Source organism: Musa acuminata, chromosome BXJ3-6, assembly GCF_036884655.1.
Source record: "Musa acuminata AAA Group cultivar baxijiao chromosome BXJ3-6, Cavendish_Baxijiao_AAA, whole genome shotgun sequence".
NCBI lineage: Eukaryota > Viridiplantae > Streptophyta > Magnoliopsida > Zingiberales > Musaceae > Musa > Musa acuminata.
The window spans coordinates 39,214,364-39,235,167 of NC_088354.1; the positions used below are offsets into that span (position 1 = coordinate 39,214,364).

Below are 20,804 nucleotides of genomic sequence, written 5' to 3' on the forward strand. Positions count from 1 at the left end.
TAATGGAGGAATCCAACGTAAACAAGGAAAGTATCATATAAATTTTAATTGCTGATCTCTGATTTTTGTTTTAATATTTATAAGGAGCTCAATATTCATTTAGAGAGAAGGCTAACCAATTTATATAATATTTATTTTTTATAATAATCAGTCGAACGGGAGAATATTTTTTTAATATCATATTGACGTGACATGTCGAATGTCTGTCGAATCTCGATTGATGTTCGAGTTAAAAGTTACGCCAAGACGATGAATAATAGCAAAATGATAATTAGAAAGAGAATAGATGAATAATGACGAGAAAGGACTCTATGATTTAGTAGAAGAATATTTTCGATTTCGATTTAGGAGGTGATGCTTAAAAATCTGACTCAGTGGACATGCATGGCTTCGACCGGATGTAAACCAAAATGGAGCTATATAATTTGCGTTCTTTCGCGTGTTGCCGCTCAATCCTCTCCTCCCAACTCTTGGATACTACAGTGGGATGAACCAGAAATAGTGAACTGCGATGCTTCCTATCTCGATTTGGTCACAATTCGGTTTGTCCCAAATGTGTTTGCTTAACATGAGACACATGAGACAGGTTTGACGACGTCTATTTATCATGATTTCGACTTCGACGTGATGGAATAATTACGAAGTTGAAGCATTGATGCATGCCGGTTCAAAAATACAGATTTCATATTGCAAAAATGGAGATGGAGCCCCCATGATAACAATGGATATACAAAAGAATATACAATTAAGTACCTTATTCTTTTAGACTTGTGGTGTCAAAGCAGATCTGCGGATGTCTGTCGATCACAGGTCGCAGATCATGATGAGCATCATCATTCACCATATGACAATTTAAACAGCATGCAAGACATCTATATTACTTCGACCCAGACTCGGTTAATGATCGAGATCATCAAATTCCCAGCTTCCAATCTCATCGGTTGAGCAATGCATGCCTGCTTTTCCATATTCCATTTCCAGTTTGGCGATTTCTGACTCCGTATCTGATAGATCGTCAGTTGTCCACTCGACACCTCCAAGTCTTGGTGAACTAGTGATTTGAGCAGCAGGCAGAGGACCTTTTTGCAGTCTCTCGTCAGATTGCGTTTCCTTAAGAATTTCAATCTCCAGAATAGGTCTTTCGATGGATTCAAAGTCCACTCTCAGCTTCTCAATCGATTCAAATAGTTCCGTCACTTCCGGATCGTCTCTCCTGCATAGAAGTTGGCCAACAGTCAAAACTTCAATTAGGACAGAGAAGAGTTTATGTCAAAGGAGAAGAAAAAAACAAAAGGGAAACATATGCTACGGTCATCATATACTTGTGAGTCGGAGCAGAGATGAAAGCGATACCTGGAACCTGTTTCCCCTTCAGTATAAAATAGCCCCCTCATGTGATCAGCCACGTGGAAGGCAGTCACAATCTGAAAATAATAATAATAATAATAATAATAATAATACAGTTCGAGTCATAATATAAATATCCAACACTATAATAAATATCCACTTCTCAAGAACTTCAGATCCCTCCATAATCTAAGAGGTAAGAAATGTCTGTTCCAAAACTTCTTTAAGGATTGGCATGGGTCATGGATGACCAAGTTTTCCTAATGATTCATCCTAAAACATTGTTAAGCTTGAAGAACAGACTAGCTTGTGTTCTATGTCACAACCATGAATTAAGAAAATTGTGATGCATAAGGTAGCTTTTGCTGTATGTGCACAAAGTATTACATAGTGACGATATTTGGTTGTCAATTGACTTCCTAACAGAGTCAACAACTAATAATCTTGGATGTTTCCATGTCCCATTAAAATAAGTATAAAGTCAAAAGCAATCAAAATCACGGAGCGACACAAACATACAGATCAGTCAAAACTCGATTGCAGCAGACTTGGAAACAAGCTCAAGCATGTGCTAGCTTTTGTACCATATAATACCTTTTGGTCAATGGTACTAGATAGTCTAAAAAGACAGCCCTCATGTTGCTTGCACAAGGTTCAACATATAAAGGTATCATTTTTATCTGTTTACATTGCATAAATGTCAAACTCTATAATCATAACTATCAATGAGCCTATGCATTGGCATACCTTTGTTTCGGTTGCCAAGTATTCCTCTTCAAGATATTTTTTGGAGTCTGAATCTTTAGATGAATCATTATTGGAATTCTGAGTCAAGTCTGACCTGCCAAACATGATGGCAAAAGGCATTCAACCAATGGAAAAATAATAACCACCATGTACATCAAATGGCTATAATACATGAATATATGACCTATCATTAAATTGTTTCAAGTTCTCCACATATGTGCTGATGTGAGCAATAGAAGATTTCAGTTCATCCTGTACAAAGAACGGAAACCAGCCAAAAGTCAAACATGACAAGAATTACATTAGTGTAAGAAAATTAAGAGTCCATCAGTTCAACAAAACCTTTATACAACTCATATATTTCCCAACTACACTTATGGAAAAAGCAATACCTTGCATGAAGAAAGGTGATACTTGATCAACTTTAAAAAGCAATTCCCATATTTCTCCAAGTCATCACTATGCAAGAAGAATATAAAAGAAAAGGGACATATCGTAAATGGATACTAGTAAAAGAGCTTGTTGAACTCGATAGATAATGGGACAACATCATAATCCTTATCCTAGAGCATGTACCTAATCTGCTTGTTCTTTAGCTCTGTGTATGAAGATTGAAGCTGCCAGGTATCTTCTAAGAAATTAATCCAGATATGGACAATATCAGCTTCTACTTTACATGAAGCAACTGATTTTGCAAGCTCATCTTCCTGTAATTTAAAGAAAATTCAAAGACTTGGTACTTAAAATTGTATTAGGATTATCACACCTGTGTTCACAAGGAAATATCTTCAGACAAAGGATTGGATTTTGAGAACCTTTGCTTTCAGGTGCATGACAATCTGATTGCTTGCTTCATCAAACTGGTCTCTCTCTTCCCTAGTTCTCTTGAGTCGTGCAAAAGCAGATACCAGAGAAACATTAACCTACAACAGAGTCCAGCTCCAGTCAAGAACCTTGCTAAAAAGATCAACAGAATCATCTGAAGAATGATAATTTTGGTGGAGTATCATAAGTAGGACTGATTTATATTCCAAATCTCAACAAATTATTGTGAATTTGTTGATGTTTCAAATGGCATAAACTGGAAGTTGTTCTGGAAGCTATACACATCGTAGCATCATGCATCATTCATCAATTAGACTAGACAATCTCAGGTTGAATACACTAACAGTATGATTAGGCAACAACAGAGCTGCCAACTTTTTATTCAAATTGCTTCATCATTCTTTAAATTAAATATTTATTATTTCTTGTGAAAAATGTTATAGTAGAAATTAGCATTTCAACATTACTCTTGAAGGAGGTATCTCAAAATAGTTAAAATTAAATATGACAGTAGTGGAATCAATTAAATTTACAGGTACAACATAATTTGAGGATGATAAAAGTTGCAGCTGTCTTTCAACAAATGGATATACATTACAAAAGGGTATATTCATAAAAACTAAAATACATAAAAAATTTCCCTTATAAATCGATGAAAATAAAGGCTTGCTTTTATGATCTTTCCTAGGGAATCTCACCTTCCACCCAATGTGATAAATAATTTACATACAGCCCTGTTAAATTAACAGAGCCATTACTACCATCATAAGGATTATCCTATACTCAATAAACTGATAGCATTTTTCTTTAATTTAAGTATTTTCAGCAGTCCATGGAAGTTCATGTAGGATTTGAACTAAAGATGATGGTGAGATCCAAATTGGACATTGAAATGCAATTTCATTCAAGATGGAGTTTTCAGAGTGCAGAAAGTTCAGGGAGACAGAAACAGTTCACACTAGCTTGTGATGGTTTCAAATAACTGCCATCAAGTCATCAACACAAGAAAGTTACAATTCAAGGAAGCCTACATGAGCCCACTTATGATCTTCTGAGCCTTTATTTAGAAAATTCACATAACACGATGGCAATGATAAGCATATAATGTATATTGAAAAAGAATACATACTACCAGATGACAAGCAAGTTAAAAAATTTGGCAGAATATTAAAGGTGATCTCTTGAATATTGAGCAACAGAGTGATGTCAATGACTTAAGATAAAGCAATCTTTTTAAATAAATAGACTTAGAAAAGTTCTAAGATAGAGTCAAAATAAGTATAAGCTCATGAACTAAAGGTGAGATCTGACATGAAAATTACCTTCTTTAGTTCAGCCTCAAGTCCATCTCTTTGCTTCTCTAGTCCAGCAATCTCAGAAAGCAATTCCTGATTTTAGATTGACAAAAGCAAACCACAAATGATATCCAGGCAGGTCACGACATAGAGTAACGTGTTATAAAAGCTTAAATGGATACAAGTTCTTTTACAGTTAAGTTATTGATGAATAAGATCAGTTATGTCAACTATTCTGGAGAATCAGTTAAAAATGACAAGCACAAGACAACAACTATCAGGTGAGTCCACACCAATATAAAATAAAGATAACATGAAATTGAATGATGTATCAACACGATAGCCCAATTATGTAAAAGGTCAGACTAGTGCTCCTGCCATTACAACGTTTTTGGAGGGTTATTGAGTAAGGACACTATTACTATTCAAATTTCAAAGTAAGACCAATAAAGTTCTCTGAGTTTTCCTCTGCCTCTATTTGCATCACTAATCCTAATTATCTCACATAATCTAATCAGCACATCTAATATTGTCAGGATCGACTATGTTAGAATCTAGTTTGCATGATTTTGATCAAAATTGAACTTCTCAATCCAGGTCATCTAAATAAATTAAAATCTTAAAGGATTGGACAATCCTTTCATCGGTCATGCAACTCATATCGTGAGTTGTTCATTCCAAAAGATCATCCTTTCCACAGGATTGTATGATCCAAGGTATCCAAGTGATAAGCCAAATCAGGTTGCTGCAAAGAAAGGAGTTGCTGATGGAGAAAGGACAGTCTCCCAGTCCCAGTACCAGTACCAGGCAGTAGGCAAACTGTCTGCTACAGCTTGGTATTGGTTACTTTACCGGGTTATATACTTGGTGTCAAACTGGTTCCGGTAAAATCACCTGGTCCGTGTCTGAATTAGGCCATGGACTGATAAATACCAGCTCGTACCAATGTCAATCAGTATAGATCGAGTCAGAGGAGGTTGCAGCAGTTGCACAAGGAGAAGACAGAAGTGGTGGATGGCAAGGTGCCAATAATGGAGGCAGACTGCAGTTGCGATGAAGGCTACAACAGGGAGAGTGGAGGGTTATCTGTAAAGAGCTGTTGGCTGTCAACAGCCGTTTGCAGCTTTCTGAAAGCTCTCAACAACTATTTACAGCCAAAAAAATTAAAAATAGAAATAAATAGAAATATGTATGTACCAATCATATTTGCACAGTAATACAAAATTACGAGTGTACCAATGGATACACCCCGTTCTGAATCAGATTGGGAAAATCAGTCAGTTCACCAGATCCACATTCTAGTCACTTGTCCTTCTATTAAAACCTTGAATTTCACTACTATAATAGACAAGAAATAAAGAGGACTATCAATTGAAAACATGAGAAAGGATCACACGAAAAGATGAGTATGAATATATCCTATTAAACTCCTTTTTTTATAATGGTTGGGCAGTTGCCTTTGAGACAAGACCTATTCTACTTTTGTGTTATAAAAATTAATATATTTTTAATCAAAAAGTGGAGAATCTGAAATATTACAACCGAGAATTAAATTGCTCAAAGTTCAGTAAAGAAAGAGCATATAAATTTCTGGCAAGAACTGTAATTCTGAAATAAAAACGGATATTGGTCCATGATGCTACAATTTTTTTCATGTGAATAATTATGATGGCTGGCATACATGGGTTTTTAAATGTTTACCTTCTGAAATTCATTAACTTCATTGGCTTTAGCTATGCGAAAGTTGAGAGCCTCTTCTTTCTGATGTCTGCTTTGAAAATGGAGCAACAGATAAGTGGAATGCTATACAATATGTTTTTCTAGAAGCTCAAGGCAAAGTTGAGAACTTTCAGTGGCAAGGATGAAAAGAGTATAAATTGCACTATACTTTATATTAGTAAATAAAACGCTTCTAATTATGCTTCACCTATAACTAATGAAACGATGAATATCTGGTGAAAGTATGAAAACTATGAAATATTTAAAAATTCAGAACCTTAAAGCACCTCTAGATAATCCATGATTAAGATTTCCAAACGAATAACTTTCTTTCAAGGTCCAACCAGCATATATTTGCACTAAAATAAAAAATATCAATTTTCATCCTCAAATGCCAAATCTTGTACCATCTATATAGTGTCAGTTTTTAGACATAAAAGACAAGCAATCAAGTTCGAGGTTTAGACCTCTTAAAAGATCGATCTCAATTAAAGTAAATACTAAATCGGCAGTCAGGGTGATCACATGCAATTTAGGTGGTAGGAATAACCACAAGAAGGCTGGTCGGCATGAGAGGATATTTCCTTCGATACAACAAATTTAAGCTTATATAAGATCAACCTTCTACAACCATAAACGGTTTTGCATTCAGAAAAGTTCTTGGTATATGAAAGTTGAAACACACATAAGAAGCAGACTTTCAGAAGGCTAAGGCACTAATAAACAAAAGAGATCATCTTTAGAACCTCAGCATTTGTGGGCTGAGTGGGACGTGTAGCAGGAAATGAGGAGACAAACAAAGGGCAAATTTCCATACTACTTTGGATGCTAAGATTGACACATGTAATTCACTACATGAAAACCCATATAAGATTAATACATTATTCCAAGAGGAAGTTGTGTAAGCTGGAGGTAGACTCGATGTATCATGTTTCGACATATTAAACTGTGAGCAAAGAACATGATTAAATGGGTCTGAGTCACCATAGCGGAGAAGAAAAGCAAATTGGCTTAAATTGACATTAGACTAATCATCTTTATTTGATGGGCAATTATCAACATTGATTGCAGTTAAACTGCTATCTAGTTGATGGCAGTAGAAACAGATGTATTTTGCCACCAAAAAGAACTATGAATCTATTGATCTGGCTACTAACAGAACTTCCATCGATTCCAAAGCATGTACAAGAGATCAGCCAAGCAAACCATAATTCAAAATTTCAAATGCCCCAAACAATGAAAGAAAGAGATGTACAAGTGTCATATAGGACCTGTGGTCTAGGATACGCTTTTCTGCTTTTATGGACGAGTTGGCAAGAGATTCTGCTAGAACTTTCAACTTATCAACCTGCCAGCTTCAAATAACATTATTAGAACAAGCTTCAACCTTTGTGGCAAAACTTAATAAGTCATCTCACTACTGAATTAATATCTGAAAAGAAATCTTGCAAGCTGTCACCTATAAGAATTAGGTGCTAAACATATTATGGTAAGTATTATGCTTCAGCAGTAAATCAGCACATAAAGTTGAAAATCAGTAAGCAAACTTCCACATGTTTAACAGAACTGCAAAACAAAGTGCAGCACCAGAAACACATCCAATATAACATCATTGATCATTCTAGTAATTAGCAATCATAAATTGGAGAGGCATATATGGGGGTTTCTCAAATAACCCAACGTTTGCAAAAAGTAACTTGTTTACCACTTAATAATGTATATTTGCACATACCCTTGTAAATCGTTGCTCACAACACCAAAAAGTGATCAATCATCATGTCAAAGTTCAAACAACATCATTATGCAACATATCTGTAATATCTCGAATGTCACAATTTTGGCACTAGAACTTCTGACAGCAGGCAAACTTCTGAGGGTATACATGAGGAATATTTAAGAACAAATTTGACATTGTGCAGCTTAGCTTCACAGTAACTAACATTTACTTCAGATTGATTTAATGCTAATAGATGCAGAGACTATGACAACAAGGGTACTACAACAATAACAACGATGAAAATCCATGATGGTCCAATCATTTGGGACCGATCACATGGATCTTTTTTCCATCGTTGAGCTATGTACAAAACAATACTTATAGTTAAATCAGAAAATTCAAATATCTCTTAGTTGTTTCTACAAAATCTTTCCTAGATTTCACTCTACCTCTCGTAACACTAATGCTAATTAACTCATCTTATATAACCGTAGAATCTATAAAAATCCGTTAGAATTGTCCACATCATCTATGATTCTTCTTCATTTAATTCTCTTTCTAGTCTAAACCTTATTATTCATTGATGTGTAGAGTTCTTTTTCTATAATTTTGCCCATCCACCTCAACATTCTCATCTCCTAACACAAACTTTCTATACATACTTTTTTCTTGACCATTCAAATACTTCAAACAGTAATGTATTGCAGGTCTTATAATTGTCTTAATACCTAAAAACACGAAACCCCCAATTCCTCTAATAATAATATTTTCATCAATGACTCCATTTTACTAAAGATGAATGCAAGTGGACATTTTGGATGAGAAAATAAACAATTCGGAAAATTAGCAAGGTAAGACATGCAAACAAAGTAGCATTCAGTATTTAGTAGAAGATACTTCAAAAAGAAAAATAAACTATTCCTGCACAATCCTGGCTCCTCAATTCTTTTTTTGTAGAAATTTCAGGAAGCCACTTCCCACTAATACAAGGTCAATAACCAAAAAAGATTTAGTGAATCTCCTAAGAGTAAGAATATAAACCGTTGCTATTTCTGCAAGAAAATAAAAGGACTTCATCATGACCAACTTACTCACAGTTTGGTTTTCACCATTCTTGTTAACAACAAACATCCAGGTGCTCTCATTGCCTTATATCGTCTTCCAATGGGACAGAACCTTTTTTGACAATCCTAGAACAATTTTCATAATATTTACAATTACTTTTCCTCTCAGTATATTAGAATTTAAAATCCTACCTTCAAAAGTATTCAATGAAAAGAACAACCTATGTCATGTCTTGGAGTGATTGACAGCTATGCTAACAGTCAGAACTCAGAAGAATCTAATTTATAATTTTATACATTACAAACTACCAAGTATGAACTACTAAGTATCAAAGATCCAATTCTTGAATGACTAAAAACTGAAATGAAAGTCTTCATTTGAATCTTTGCCATTTGGATTTGATGTAACAAAAATGGCAGGAAGGTTATTTATATACACGTTGGAGTTCAAATTAATTTTCTCTGAATCTGAGAGAATGAAGAAGCATTCTTAGTAGGCATAAAATATTTTATCAATAAATGTGACACATGAATAACCAAAATAGTTTCAGTGATGAATGCATCAAATGGTCATGCTAAGAATTCTTTTTAGGTAGAGTTCACCAAATAAAGCAAATGCATTGGTCACTGTATAATGCAATGCATTCTGACAAGTTGCTTACTGTAATATTCAAACATGGACCAAATTAAAAAGATAAGACATGCCTTTTGAGAATGAATATCTGGTGACTCCCCATTTTTTATGCTTTTCTTCCTTAAAAGCAGTGCTTCCAATCTAGAACAAAGATAAACTTCTGCTAGTGCCTCTTTTAGAACCTACAGAATATACACAGAAACCTAAATACCATGATCACTTGTAAACAAACCAGCAATAAAATGGGAAAAAATCATGTCAAATATATGGCATAAATGTGTGATATGGAAAAGGAGAAGATGAATAAAATCAATGCACTTAAAAATTAAAATACATGCTGAAAGAACTTATGCGCTAATCTAGAGATAAGTATATGCACTTAAGATGAATATGCACTCATCTAGTTAGCCTGGTGGGATGTATCCGGGTCCTGTTTCCATAGGTCGAAGGTTCGAACTATCATTGTGCCCTTTGTTTGCCCGTTATCACTTTCATCATCAACGGTGAGTTGCCCACCAGTCAAATGTATAATTATCGATCTTAACCGAGCACCCGATGTATAGGAACAGTACCTTTATCTTATTAGGAGCTGAAATCCTTTGCAAATTTATGCAATGAGATAAAACCTGAATTTTTGCATTGCTTGCAAATTCTTTTGCATTAAATCTTTAAGCACTCATGAGCACAAGCTTCATTATCTACGTTAAAAGCAAATTCAAAAGGCATAATCTGAGGCATCACTTTTTTTCAAAATGCCAAGAATATACTTCCTAGATGCAATTTATGATGTACAATTATGGGTTTCTCAACGAAGATTCCTGATGTCAAATCAACTTAGATTTACGCTAAAATAGTTGATTCTAGGCATCTACAGGAAATCATGTATTCCCAATGCCCAGGAAAAATAATGCCACAATCACATATTTCTGAATTCAAGGCATCTGGATGAAGTTCAAGAGTTCTGAACAAATACATTTTCACAAGATATTAACATATATAACATCAAACATGGGAGAGACTTTTTCATATTAAAGCTTTATCTACACTAATGGAATTGCACTTCACAACTTACACTCTATGATAAACAAAAGGAAGGTAAGAAATCAAATTATCATTTGATTGAATATCCTCTCTGACACTATCTCTTGAGATGGAAAGGGCAAATAAGGCGCATACCTAGTGCATGAGGCTCTTACAAATGTGGGATCTGTGGAGGGTCAATGTACACAGCTTTACCTCTGAATAGAGATTTGGTTTTTTAAGTTGCAAAGATAAACCTTACTATTGTCCCAAGCCCACCCTTGGACGGAAAGAACAAATCTTGATTAAAAATTAATATTCCATCTCTATGATGAGGTTTTATGATCATATATGTTCTCACAAGGAAGTTCAGTTGCCAAAACAAATATGAAAATTTATATTTTGAGAGAATAAAAAAGTAAATGATTGATTTATCTTGATGTAATTGTATTCTTTCCCTATTTTTGAAATTTTCTTTTCTTCTTGTACTTGGGGTTTTACAAAAAGAAAGAATAAATTTGTAACTAGAGCATGAATAAGTAATAATGAAACCATTTTATGTATGTCTGCTTGATGTGAGGTCACATTTTAATCTCCAGTAGTGTGATTTCATAATCCATGTGCAAGAGGTAGGTACGGAGGTGTGAGATCATCACTGTTGGAAGTTGATCCTTCATCCAGAGTGAGTCTTAAGCATAAATTTTTTTCTATAATTTCTCCTTTCATCATCATCTTCCAAAGTTGTCACCTTTTATTCCTTCGTCTTTCCCTTCCTCTATTCTCAAACAAAAAAAGAATGTACTTGTCATGAATTTGTCCAGCATCAAATATCCTAGGCTCCCAACAAATAGCATATAAGGGAGTCCCCTTAGAAAATGCAACTACGTTTGACTACAGCCGATGATAGAAACCCAAGAAATTAAATCTCTTGACAAACAAAATTATCAAGACATTACCAATCTTCTGGCATCCAATAATGCAGGGACAAATGTACCAAAAAAAAGGGCCTAACATAGCAGCACTAATAAGAAAAATAATCCTAGAACCATTTAGTAATAGTAGTACTAATAAGAAAATTGTAACATAGCAGATTCCAACAAAATTAACCATAGAAACTGCAGCTCCTTAAAAACAATACACTGAACAAAAACTCCTATAACAAATTAAAGAGAAGTAATGGCAAAATAAGTACTAAATGCATTTTGTTTCCAACATATTCATCTTCTTTTTCCTCATTATCATAATGTACATGAAAAAAGAAGAAATTTTTTTAACATCAGGCATACCTCCACCAAGGCAGTTGTCCTTTCTGATGTACCAACATGATCTTGACCTGAGGAGACCTGCAACACTTCCATCCCATCAACCTTCCTTTGAAGCTTTTTGACTTCATATTCTAACCTGGAAACAATATGAACCAGACTTACTATTGAGAATGATGTGCAATGAGAATCAGAGAACACAAGCATGACCCATGAATAGAAATATAACTTTGCCTATAAGCTCGAGACCAACCTAATGAAAACTGGGTTTGGATTTGGAAATTAGAAACCTTGGTCAAACCTGGGTTGCAAAAGCCTAATATGAACTAAATTATTGTTGGGTTGGGCCTACATCAAGGTTTAAGCAACACAACCCAACTCAAACCCAAAGCTGTATAAACTAAGCCTGATATGAACTAAATTATAGTTGGGTTGGGCCTAGGTCAAGATTTGAGCAACTTGACCCAACTTGAATCCAGACCTGTTTAAAGTGACCTAACTTGATTATATAACCCTCCTCAACATAAGTCAGGGTTCTACTCCAGGCTGCAACAACCCAACCCCTAAGCAATTCAAATCCCCAGTGTGGCAAAACCCTAACCACACATTACCCCCCCCCCACCTTCCCTATCCAAAAAAGTCTTTGCCAATGATTACTCTTCTAAAGGTTCACTTACAGGCAAAGAGAACTGAATCATGTATGATACTAGAATTCCTTTCAATCATGTATAATACTAGTTTTACATGCCAGTAAAACCAACAGCCTAAATTCTCTATCCTTTGTTTTGAGAAGGGGAACTCCCTGATCTTTGACTTTTAATAGAAAGAATATGTGCATCTGAGACAAAAAATACAACTTAAAGCAAACTGTCCTCACTCACCCTTTTTTGGCTCCAATGGACTCATAAATTTCTTTCCCTTGTATCCTTAGCCTGAACAATTTTATGCAACTTAACTGATGGGAGAATTCAACTTCCTGTTAGTTTATTCTTTTTTTCTCCTCGAAGTAAATGACAGCAGATATTTCAATGCAAGACAAATTGCATGGAATGAAACCAAAGAAACAATAAAGGCAGGTCTGGTTGATGACCTTGATATATCAGCATTTAACTTTAGTCCTGAAATTGCACCTTGAGCAAACTGAAGCAGTTCCTCCCGCTTCACCTGAAATATTTAAATAAAATATGATAAGAATAAAAAAAAGAAAAAACAAATTGAAAGGTCACCAAATTCTCATAAGAAAACTGTCAATGACAATGTCAGTATAATATCTGAACATGCAAAAGCAATATGCAAATGTGGGGATCAAACTTCATGGTACACCAACTCACACAAGCAATATGTATCAGTCTGATGAGACCACCAGTCAGATTAACCATAGACAGGGGGCATAACCAGACCGCACTATACAACAGTTTGGAGAGGCTAAACATAAACATCAACTCAAATTAGTGAGTCAGTGAAGTATACCACATAGTTTGGTTCAAGTTTCACAGTTTGGAGAGGCTAAACATAAATATCAACTCAAATTCGTGAGTTGGTGAAGTATAATACCACACAGTTTGGTTCAGTTTTCATGCTCAACAAATGCACGGGACCAATTATTCTTGATGAAAGTCATGACTAGCAAAACTTGCAAGCCTTCTCCCTTAAGAGCCAGAAACACTATTAACCCATAAGGTGTCAAAATAAATAAGAGGAGAAGAGGACCTTGGAAGGAAGAAGGCACACGTAAAAATCATGTTTTTATGTCTTCAATTTTTTTATTTCCATTTTACCCTGTTAGAGTCAGCTTGCAACAGCTGGTACATCATGGTAAACCAGATTCATAACGGTCCAATAGGGGGCTAGTATGATTATAGATCCCAAGTTTAAATATTTGATGCAGGTTTCTTGGTACAATTACCATATTGTGCGGTAATCAAAACTAGCAATCACACTACAGTATCTATTAAGGATATCCACCAAGTTACAAATCTGTTGTGACAATATTTAATTCTTTATCAGTAGCTAAACTAAAATAATTAACAAGGAGATCTGCCATTATGCCAAATTTGCAATATGGCATTAGTAGCGGACTGTAATTTTGAACCTTACATGTGACATCTGTGGCAAAAGTTGCACCAACAAGTTACATGTGCCATGTGTACCAGATAAGGATTTATGAATATTTGTACTGTATCATAATTCATATATACATTAGAATTTAGAACTATTATCATACATGTACATCTCCAACAAGGCAACAACATAAAATATTTCTAAACTTCTGACGAAAATGCAATAACATAATGAACTTCTATTATGTCATCTCTTCCAGCAATCATACAAACACCTCCAAATGAGGGTCACATTTTAATAAGGTCAACTATGAGTTCAACTTCATGCAAATTAGAATTTTTACATCGACCAAAATTAGGCAGAACACATACATCCACATGCAACAACAAAAGATACTGTGCTTAAAGGTTGTCAATGATTTAAAAAACAACTCTTGGACTACCCAATTTTTTGCTTCTTATCAAAACATATTCATGTAACAGATTATATATTTCTGTTAATATAGTTCAAATATTATTTACTATTGATGCAAATTTACTTCAATGGAATTTCTGATAAGGTCAGACTGCAATATCCTGCAAAAAAAGGAAAAATAAGGAATCACATCTTTTGGTTTAAAGGCAATTGAGTATACCAATACTTCGTCTTGATAGTTTGAAAAAGCTTTGCCCATGTCCTGTATACTGCTCATAATAGCATTATGAACTTCCTTACCTCCTGTCAGACAGTATCTGCGTAAAATCAACCCAAGAAAAATAACTTATATACATAGCTACAAAGCTAAAGGTAAATGAGAAAATTAATGTGGTTCTATATAATATGCAACTTAGGAAGTTTGTTAGTACATTAGAATAAATTTTAATGGACATAAGAACACAGAACAGTATTGACCTACTAAACTAGGTGAAACAGAATCTGAAATATCGTTCAACTAGAAAAACAAAGAATCCTGCTGACCAACTACAAATAATTACAAATTGTCATGCTTCCCTTAATTTTTCTTTCAATTATAAGATCTCCCTTATTTTTCACAATGCTAATTCTGTTGCAAATAGGCTTGGAAATATCTATTTCAGAGGTACACAGGATAATAAATTGATTATATAGAAATGGAAAGAAAATAGCCCAGACCTACTGCAAACTTTTAACTAAAATATATTAGCTAATACAACCTAATTAACGAAGAGTTTATTATACTTATGATCTAATTAAGAGCATGAATGCCCTTTGAATTTTGAATTGCATAAGCACCATTCTAAGATATGTCATAACCAAGAGTAAACATTTTAAACTACTTTCTCCACACTATTTTGCACTAAGAATTGGCTTACGGATTTCTAATATCACACTATTAACAATCTTATTCGAGCTGCCTACATGGAAGTGTACAAAACTAGAGGAATAACAGATAGGCAATAATAGCAATGTAAAATTTTAACTTTTAAGTACATATCATCAATAAAATAGACCCCTGGATATAAAGACAGTGATAGCAAAAAATTATAAAATACAAGGGCATCACACCCACCCAAATATTGCAAGGAGCAGAGACACTTCTTCATCATTCGGAGCTTCCAGAATCTGAGTCATAGAAAAGAGTTAACCTGCGGTTAACCTCCATGATCAGCAAGAACAATCCCCAACATCAAATACAGTCAGAAAATTGTCAAAATTACAATAGAGTATTCATGGTTCCCAACTTTCAGATTAAACAATGAAAAGGTATTTCTTAACTCAGCAAGTTAGTGTTCATAAACTCAATGTCAAATTTTTGTGTCTAAACGACAAGAAAACAAATTCAGATGACTGAATCCAATTATGCTAATACATATGGCTTTAGGATACATATCAAACAAACCCCTTATTATTGTGAAAAGAGCTATTCTTGTTGTCACCCTAAACCATATCAAACAATACATAAAAAAGCAGAATTATTCTTAGAAGTAGAATTCCATCCCTTGTATCACTTATTATTGTTATCATCCTAAAGTTAGTCCTTCACTTCTCATTCCTAAGAAATCAATATAAAGAGACATATGATTAGAATGGACTATGACCAGAAGCATTAAATGATGACTTCTAAAAGGAGTAGTTTTCTCTATTATTTGTTGTAATATCTTTCAATTTCCTGGAAAACAAAAGGTGTGTAACATAACACTTGGATTGATTACATGAGACTGCAGCAAGAACTCTGGTTTACTTGATCTCAGCTTCTGTTGACTGCTCAAGCTTGAGTCCTACTGTGATACAAAGGTTCAGTTCAACTCATTAACCATCTTATCAAACTATTCTGTCAAACCTCAGGGGAATTTTAGTTAAGCGGCTTAAGCCATATACTAGCTCAGCTTGTTATTAGTCCTGACTCAAAATAAGCTTAAAGCAGGGTGAGCCAACTCTAAAAACTGGTGATTGGATGTACATGACTATTTCTGTGCAGCTCAAAGCATCTATGACCCCAAACACACTAAAAATAGGAGATGCAATATAGTTATTGAACTCTTTGAGTGCAATTAGATTGACTACCCTAGTTTCTTCTAACCATGCAAACTGGCTCCAATTTGGAAAGCTTTGACAGACACATTGATAGTGGAGATGGAGTAAAAAATTATTAATTCAATTGAGTTGGGTATTAGTTTAGATCGTTATTCCTTGGATCAGGATTGTTTCAGACTTTAGAAGTTCAGAGATAACAGAATTCATCATCTTGGTATTTGCACTTCCCACCAATGTATGTACACATAAAAAGACCAGGCAAAAAATGTTGTCAAGACTCGAGAGTAAGCAACAGATGATCTGATTAGAAGTCCACCCTCCATTGCTCACTCATGCAATTCAGACTCATCATGCTTAGTTTATCAAATGAATTATCTGCCTCCTAGAATAACATCTTTTGTGTATGATCATATTCTTTTACTTGGTCATCTAATTTTACAGCTGCATATGCCTATTCAATTATTATTTTTTTCCCCAATCCCAACACAAGCTCCCATCAACTTAGTGCCAAATTGGGTGACAATAGTCTTTTGCATTCTTGGACCCTGCAAGGCATATTGGATGTCAATTATTCATAAGCATTTATCTACCTGATCTCAGACATGCCATGGTCACACTCAAGGATGCCTTATCAGCATCACTCCTCAAGTATGGCGTTGGTGTGATTTAGCACAGCATCATACTGATTCAATAGTGCCAATAGGAGAAAATAAAAGTGATAATAAAGAAGAAAATGAGGTACTTGAACCAAGACTGGTCCTACTAAGAGTCATCACCTTGCCACCAGCGACCCACAATAATCAGCTACAACACAATAACCGGTTGACTGCAATATTTCCTTTCACTTGAGCAACAGGAGAAAGAAGTTCTAAGCCAGGGTTCTTTTATCCTCAAAAATGGAATCACGTTTTAATATTCAAACCAATACCATTTTCTTAGACTTTCAATCAGTTAATAAGATGAACAATTCCAATTGTCTTTTTAAGAGTTTTCTTTCAAGGAAAACCGATTGAAGAAACTGAAAAAAAAAAAGAGACAATACCATCTTAATACCTCCATTTGACAAACCATTTTGTTATGAAGCATTAACATATCCTAAGCATATTTAGTCAGTATATATGCGACACATACTTGAGAATGGCCTCTTCAGAGAAAAGGTATATAAAGGCACAAGTTGCATAAAATAGAAAGAAGCTATAAGCAGAATATTATATAACATCTACCAAAAGTTCATACAAAATGCATGTTACATAGAACATCCAAAAGATGCTAAGTTATACAAAGCACCCAAATTCTGACTACTGAAGATTACTATATATCTAGATAACTAAAATGAGTTCCAAATGATGGCATATGACACTGAAACTATTGGAAAATATATGGTACAGAGTCTACAGACAATTACATTAGTAATGGATATACACATTGTGTTATTTATACAATTACAACGAGGAGAGCTTATAAACTATAAGTAAGATAGCCAAACTAACCATGGACAGTGTAATCCCTTCAAGAGCTTGGCTATAGAGAAATACGTCCCGGAAGTACATGGATTCAACCCCCATATCAGAATCAAAATATAGATTCTGCATATAACAATAAAGATCAACAAAAACAGTTTTCAATCATCGGTCATTTTTCAGCTCATGCCAAGTTTAAAAATTTATTTGGCAATATAAAATGGAGAAAAACACAACTCAGTTTATGAAATTTAGTATTTTGCAATTTATTATTGGTTCAATAACAATACCATGCATAATTTAGCAGAATATTTCTGGTGATATTGCAAAGGAAAATATAATTACCAAAGGAAAAACAGTGCTTTTGACAGAAGGTAGAAAGTCCTATTTTGAGTTGTTTTTCGTTTTTAAAAATTATATTTAAGATAAAGACTAAGTTGAGAGAATTATTTAGCCGCTCGATTTAAGTTTGGGGAGCCTGTCTTTAAAAGTTCGTTTAAAAGTTTGTTTAGTTTAGTAAGACACAAAATCACATGAAGAATATAAATATGTTACATGTCTGTCAATTAATAGCTGCATTATTGTTTAGTTCAAAGAAGATAGGTTGTCTTCGACCAATGACTTAAGCACTTTTCTCTGATCTTGTCTTCCTTCTTGTTTTATTCCTCTTCTTTTATCCTATCTTATTTCTGCAAAATTAAGATAACTACTATCTTCTTATGAAAAACAGACCTAAATCTGTTAGTTTTGAGTTTAAATAATTACTACATCCATCCTAGAAGATATTAGATATACTCATAGATATTTAAAAATCACTACCATGCAAAGTAAAATCTCGTAGACAAAGAACATACTAACAGCAACACCTAATCCAAAAAGCTAAACAAAAAAAAACTTGAATAATACAAGAAACAACACAAAGCTCCAATTATTAAAATTGCCACACATAATACAAAACTCTTCAAAGTCTTATAAAGTTAAACGAAACCACATTTGAGCCTAGAATCATGTTTCTAGGAACTTATCTCATCAATATGCACTAATGTTCCAAAAATACTTCAGCCTAGCATGATGTTCATCAATGTGTATATATATATGTGTGTGTGTGTGACGTGTATAAAGATATATGTATGTATGTATCCATACATACATATATACATACATATATATATACTTCAAATGTTCGGTGAAATAGGTTTCTAAGAAAATGCATGAGTTGGAAAATTTCAGCATCTAGAATATGCACTTAATGTTGTGGTTGCATAAGTTTTTCAGCTTTGTCACCTATTTCATCATATGGTGAAATATCATGTTGTATAAAAATGTATCACTATATGAGAAACACTGATATTCAAATTGATTCTGCAAAATAGATCATTTAAATCGTAGTCTCAAATAATGACAGGGAAAAGCATATGATGATTATAAAGTAAAAGATATAAAACAAGTTTGTTCTTTTCTCATTTGCTTGATGAATGACATGTTTTCTCAGATGCTCAAAACAGTGACTTAGCTTAGATAAAGATCAGCAGTAAATAAAAGTTACAAAGAGAAAAATATTTCTAAGAAAACAGAACAAACAATCTATTTTGCTTAGCCATAAGATAAGATATGCTAAACCAACTAGTATACTGACCAATGAAACATCTCTAGGAGATGAGTAGCTCTCCTCGGATGATAGAGATCGTTCATGAGATTTGTGATCAACTGAATTACCATGCATCCTTTCAATTTCTTCCAGAGCAAATAGCCATCTATGCAATAGCTCAACTCTTTCTATTCCCCTGCAGGATACGGCAGCATCTTCCAATCCTTTCACAGTTTGCTTGAAACTTTTAGAGTTTCGAATGCCCTATAAAATTAAGGAAGTTGTATGCGTATAAAACAATGCATCCATCAATAATCAACAATGTCCATATAAAAGATATGAAAGTAGAAAAGCTTTTCATTGTTACTGCTTGGTGAATTGGCAATGAATACTTTTGATACTATCTTGTCTCAGCAAGAACTATGTGCTTTTAAGGGAAGCATGTTCTTGGGTTTTGGAAACACTACCACAACTTAGGAGGCAACAATCATTCTAGTTTGTGCTCCTGCCTAAAGATTTATATTAGTCAAGAACTCTTGTTTGACATTGAATGAATTTTTTTGTCATTTGTTTCCAGTGAAACATAGCTAATTTAGTAGACGTAGCTAGAAGGACAAAACAGCTAGAAAATATCCAAGGATTCTCCTAATAAAATATACCTAAAGCAAATCCCAAATATCAGAAAGACGGTGTCGTGTAACTGTGACGTCGGCTATCTGGCCTTGTCGTTGCAATTCCCATTTGTACGCATTTATTACGGTCCAAATGTAGATGGGCCCAAGAAAGATACAAAAGATCCATATAATGCGGTCTTGGATGATCTTGGTTCCGCTGGAGACGGCCTGGCCCAGCTTAGGATCGACAGAAATAAAAACTGAGGGGAGAGAGAGAGAGAGAGAGAGAGACTTAACAAGGCGGTCTTGGATGATCTTGGTCCCGCCGGCAACGGCCTTTTTTTGTGGCCCAAAAATGGAAAGAAACATGAATTTGAGGATTAAGGGAGAGAGAGAGGGATTACCACGGGTCTTGGGTGGCCCTGTCGCAGACAAGCCTGGTCTGGCGCAAGAATCGAAAGAAAGATGAGCGTAAGGAGGAGAATGAGAGTTTACCATGCGATCTTGAATGATCCTGGCTCCGCCGGTGACGGCCTGCCCGGCGTGGTAAACGACGGTGCCGGCATAGCTCTTGACGGTGCGGGTGATGTTGTTCTGGCCGCCCACCTCTACGGCCTTAACGACGGCCGATCTCAACCACGACATGGAGGAGGAGGAGGAGTAATGCAATCGAATCGCAGAAGAAACGATGAAGGGTCAAATCAAGAAAGGAGAACGCGAGAGTGGAGGAGGAGGAGTCGGAGAGGGAACAGGGTTTGATCTATCTCGGAGATGGAGGAGGAGCAACTTGATAGAGAAGGGGTCAGCGAGGGGCGCGTGGCGAAAGGTTACGTGGCGCGGCCACGGAGTGGTGGTGCACCGCCGTGGTTTCCGGCCGCTCTAAACATAGCGACCTCAACCACACCACCGTTATGTCAAGAACGATGCTAACTTCAATATAACGTTAAAAAATTTTAAA

At 34.9% G+C, this 20,804-nt stretch overlaps 1 protein-coding gene across 1 annotated transcript; it reads right to left on the minus strand.

Annotated features, from left to right (window-relative positions):
* Positions 1-658: 658 nt before the first annotated feature.
* Positions 659-20,756, minus strand: LOC135640742 (uncharacterized). Its single transcript, XM_065155455.1, has 18 exons — positions 20,342-20,756; positions 19,281-19,496; positions 17,675-17,770; positions 15,220-15,272; positions 14,326-14,422; positions 12,721-12,794; positions 11,655-11,769; positions 9,420-9,530; positions 7,205-7,281; positions 5,916-5,982; positions 4,242-4,307; positions 2,910-3,017; positions 2,671-2,801; positions 2,487-2,553; positions 2,279-2,346; positions 2,095-2,188; positions 1,354-1,424; positions 659-1,213 (listed from the first exon to the last, which is right to left on the minus strand). The coding sequence occupies exons 1-18, from the start codon at positions 20,489-20,491 to the stop codon at positions 898-900; spliced, it is 1,977 nt and encodes a 658-aa protein (XP_065011527.1). The 5' UTR covers positions 20,492-20,756; the 3' UTR covers positions 659-897.
* Between the last annotated feature and the right edge of the window lie 48 nt (positions 20,757-20,804).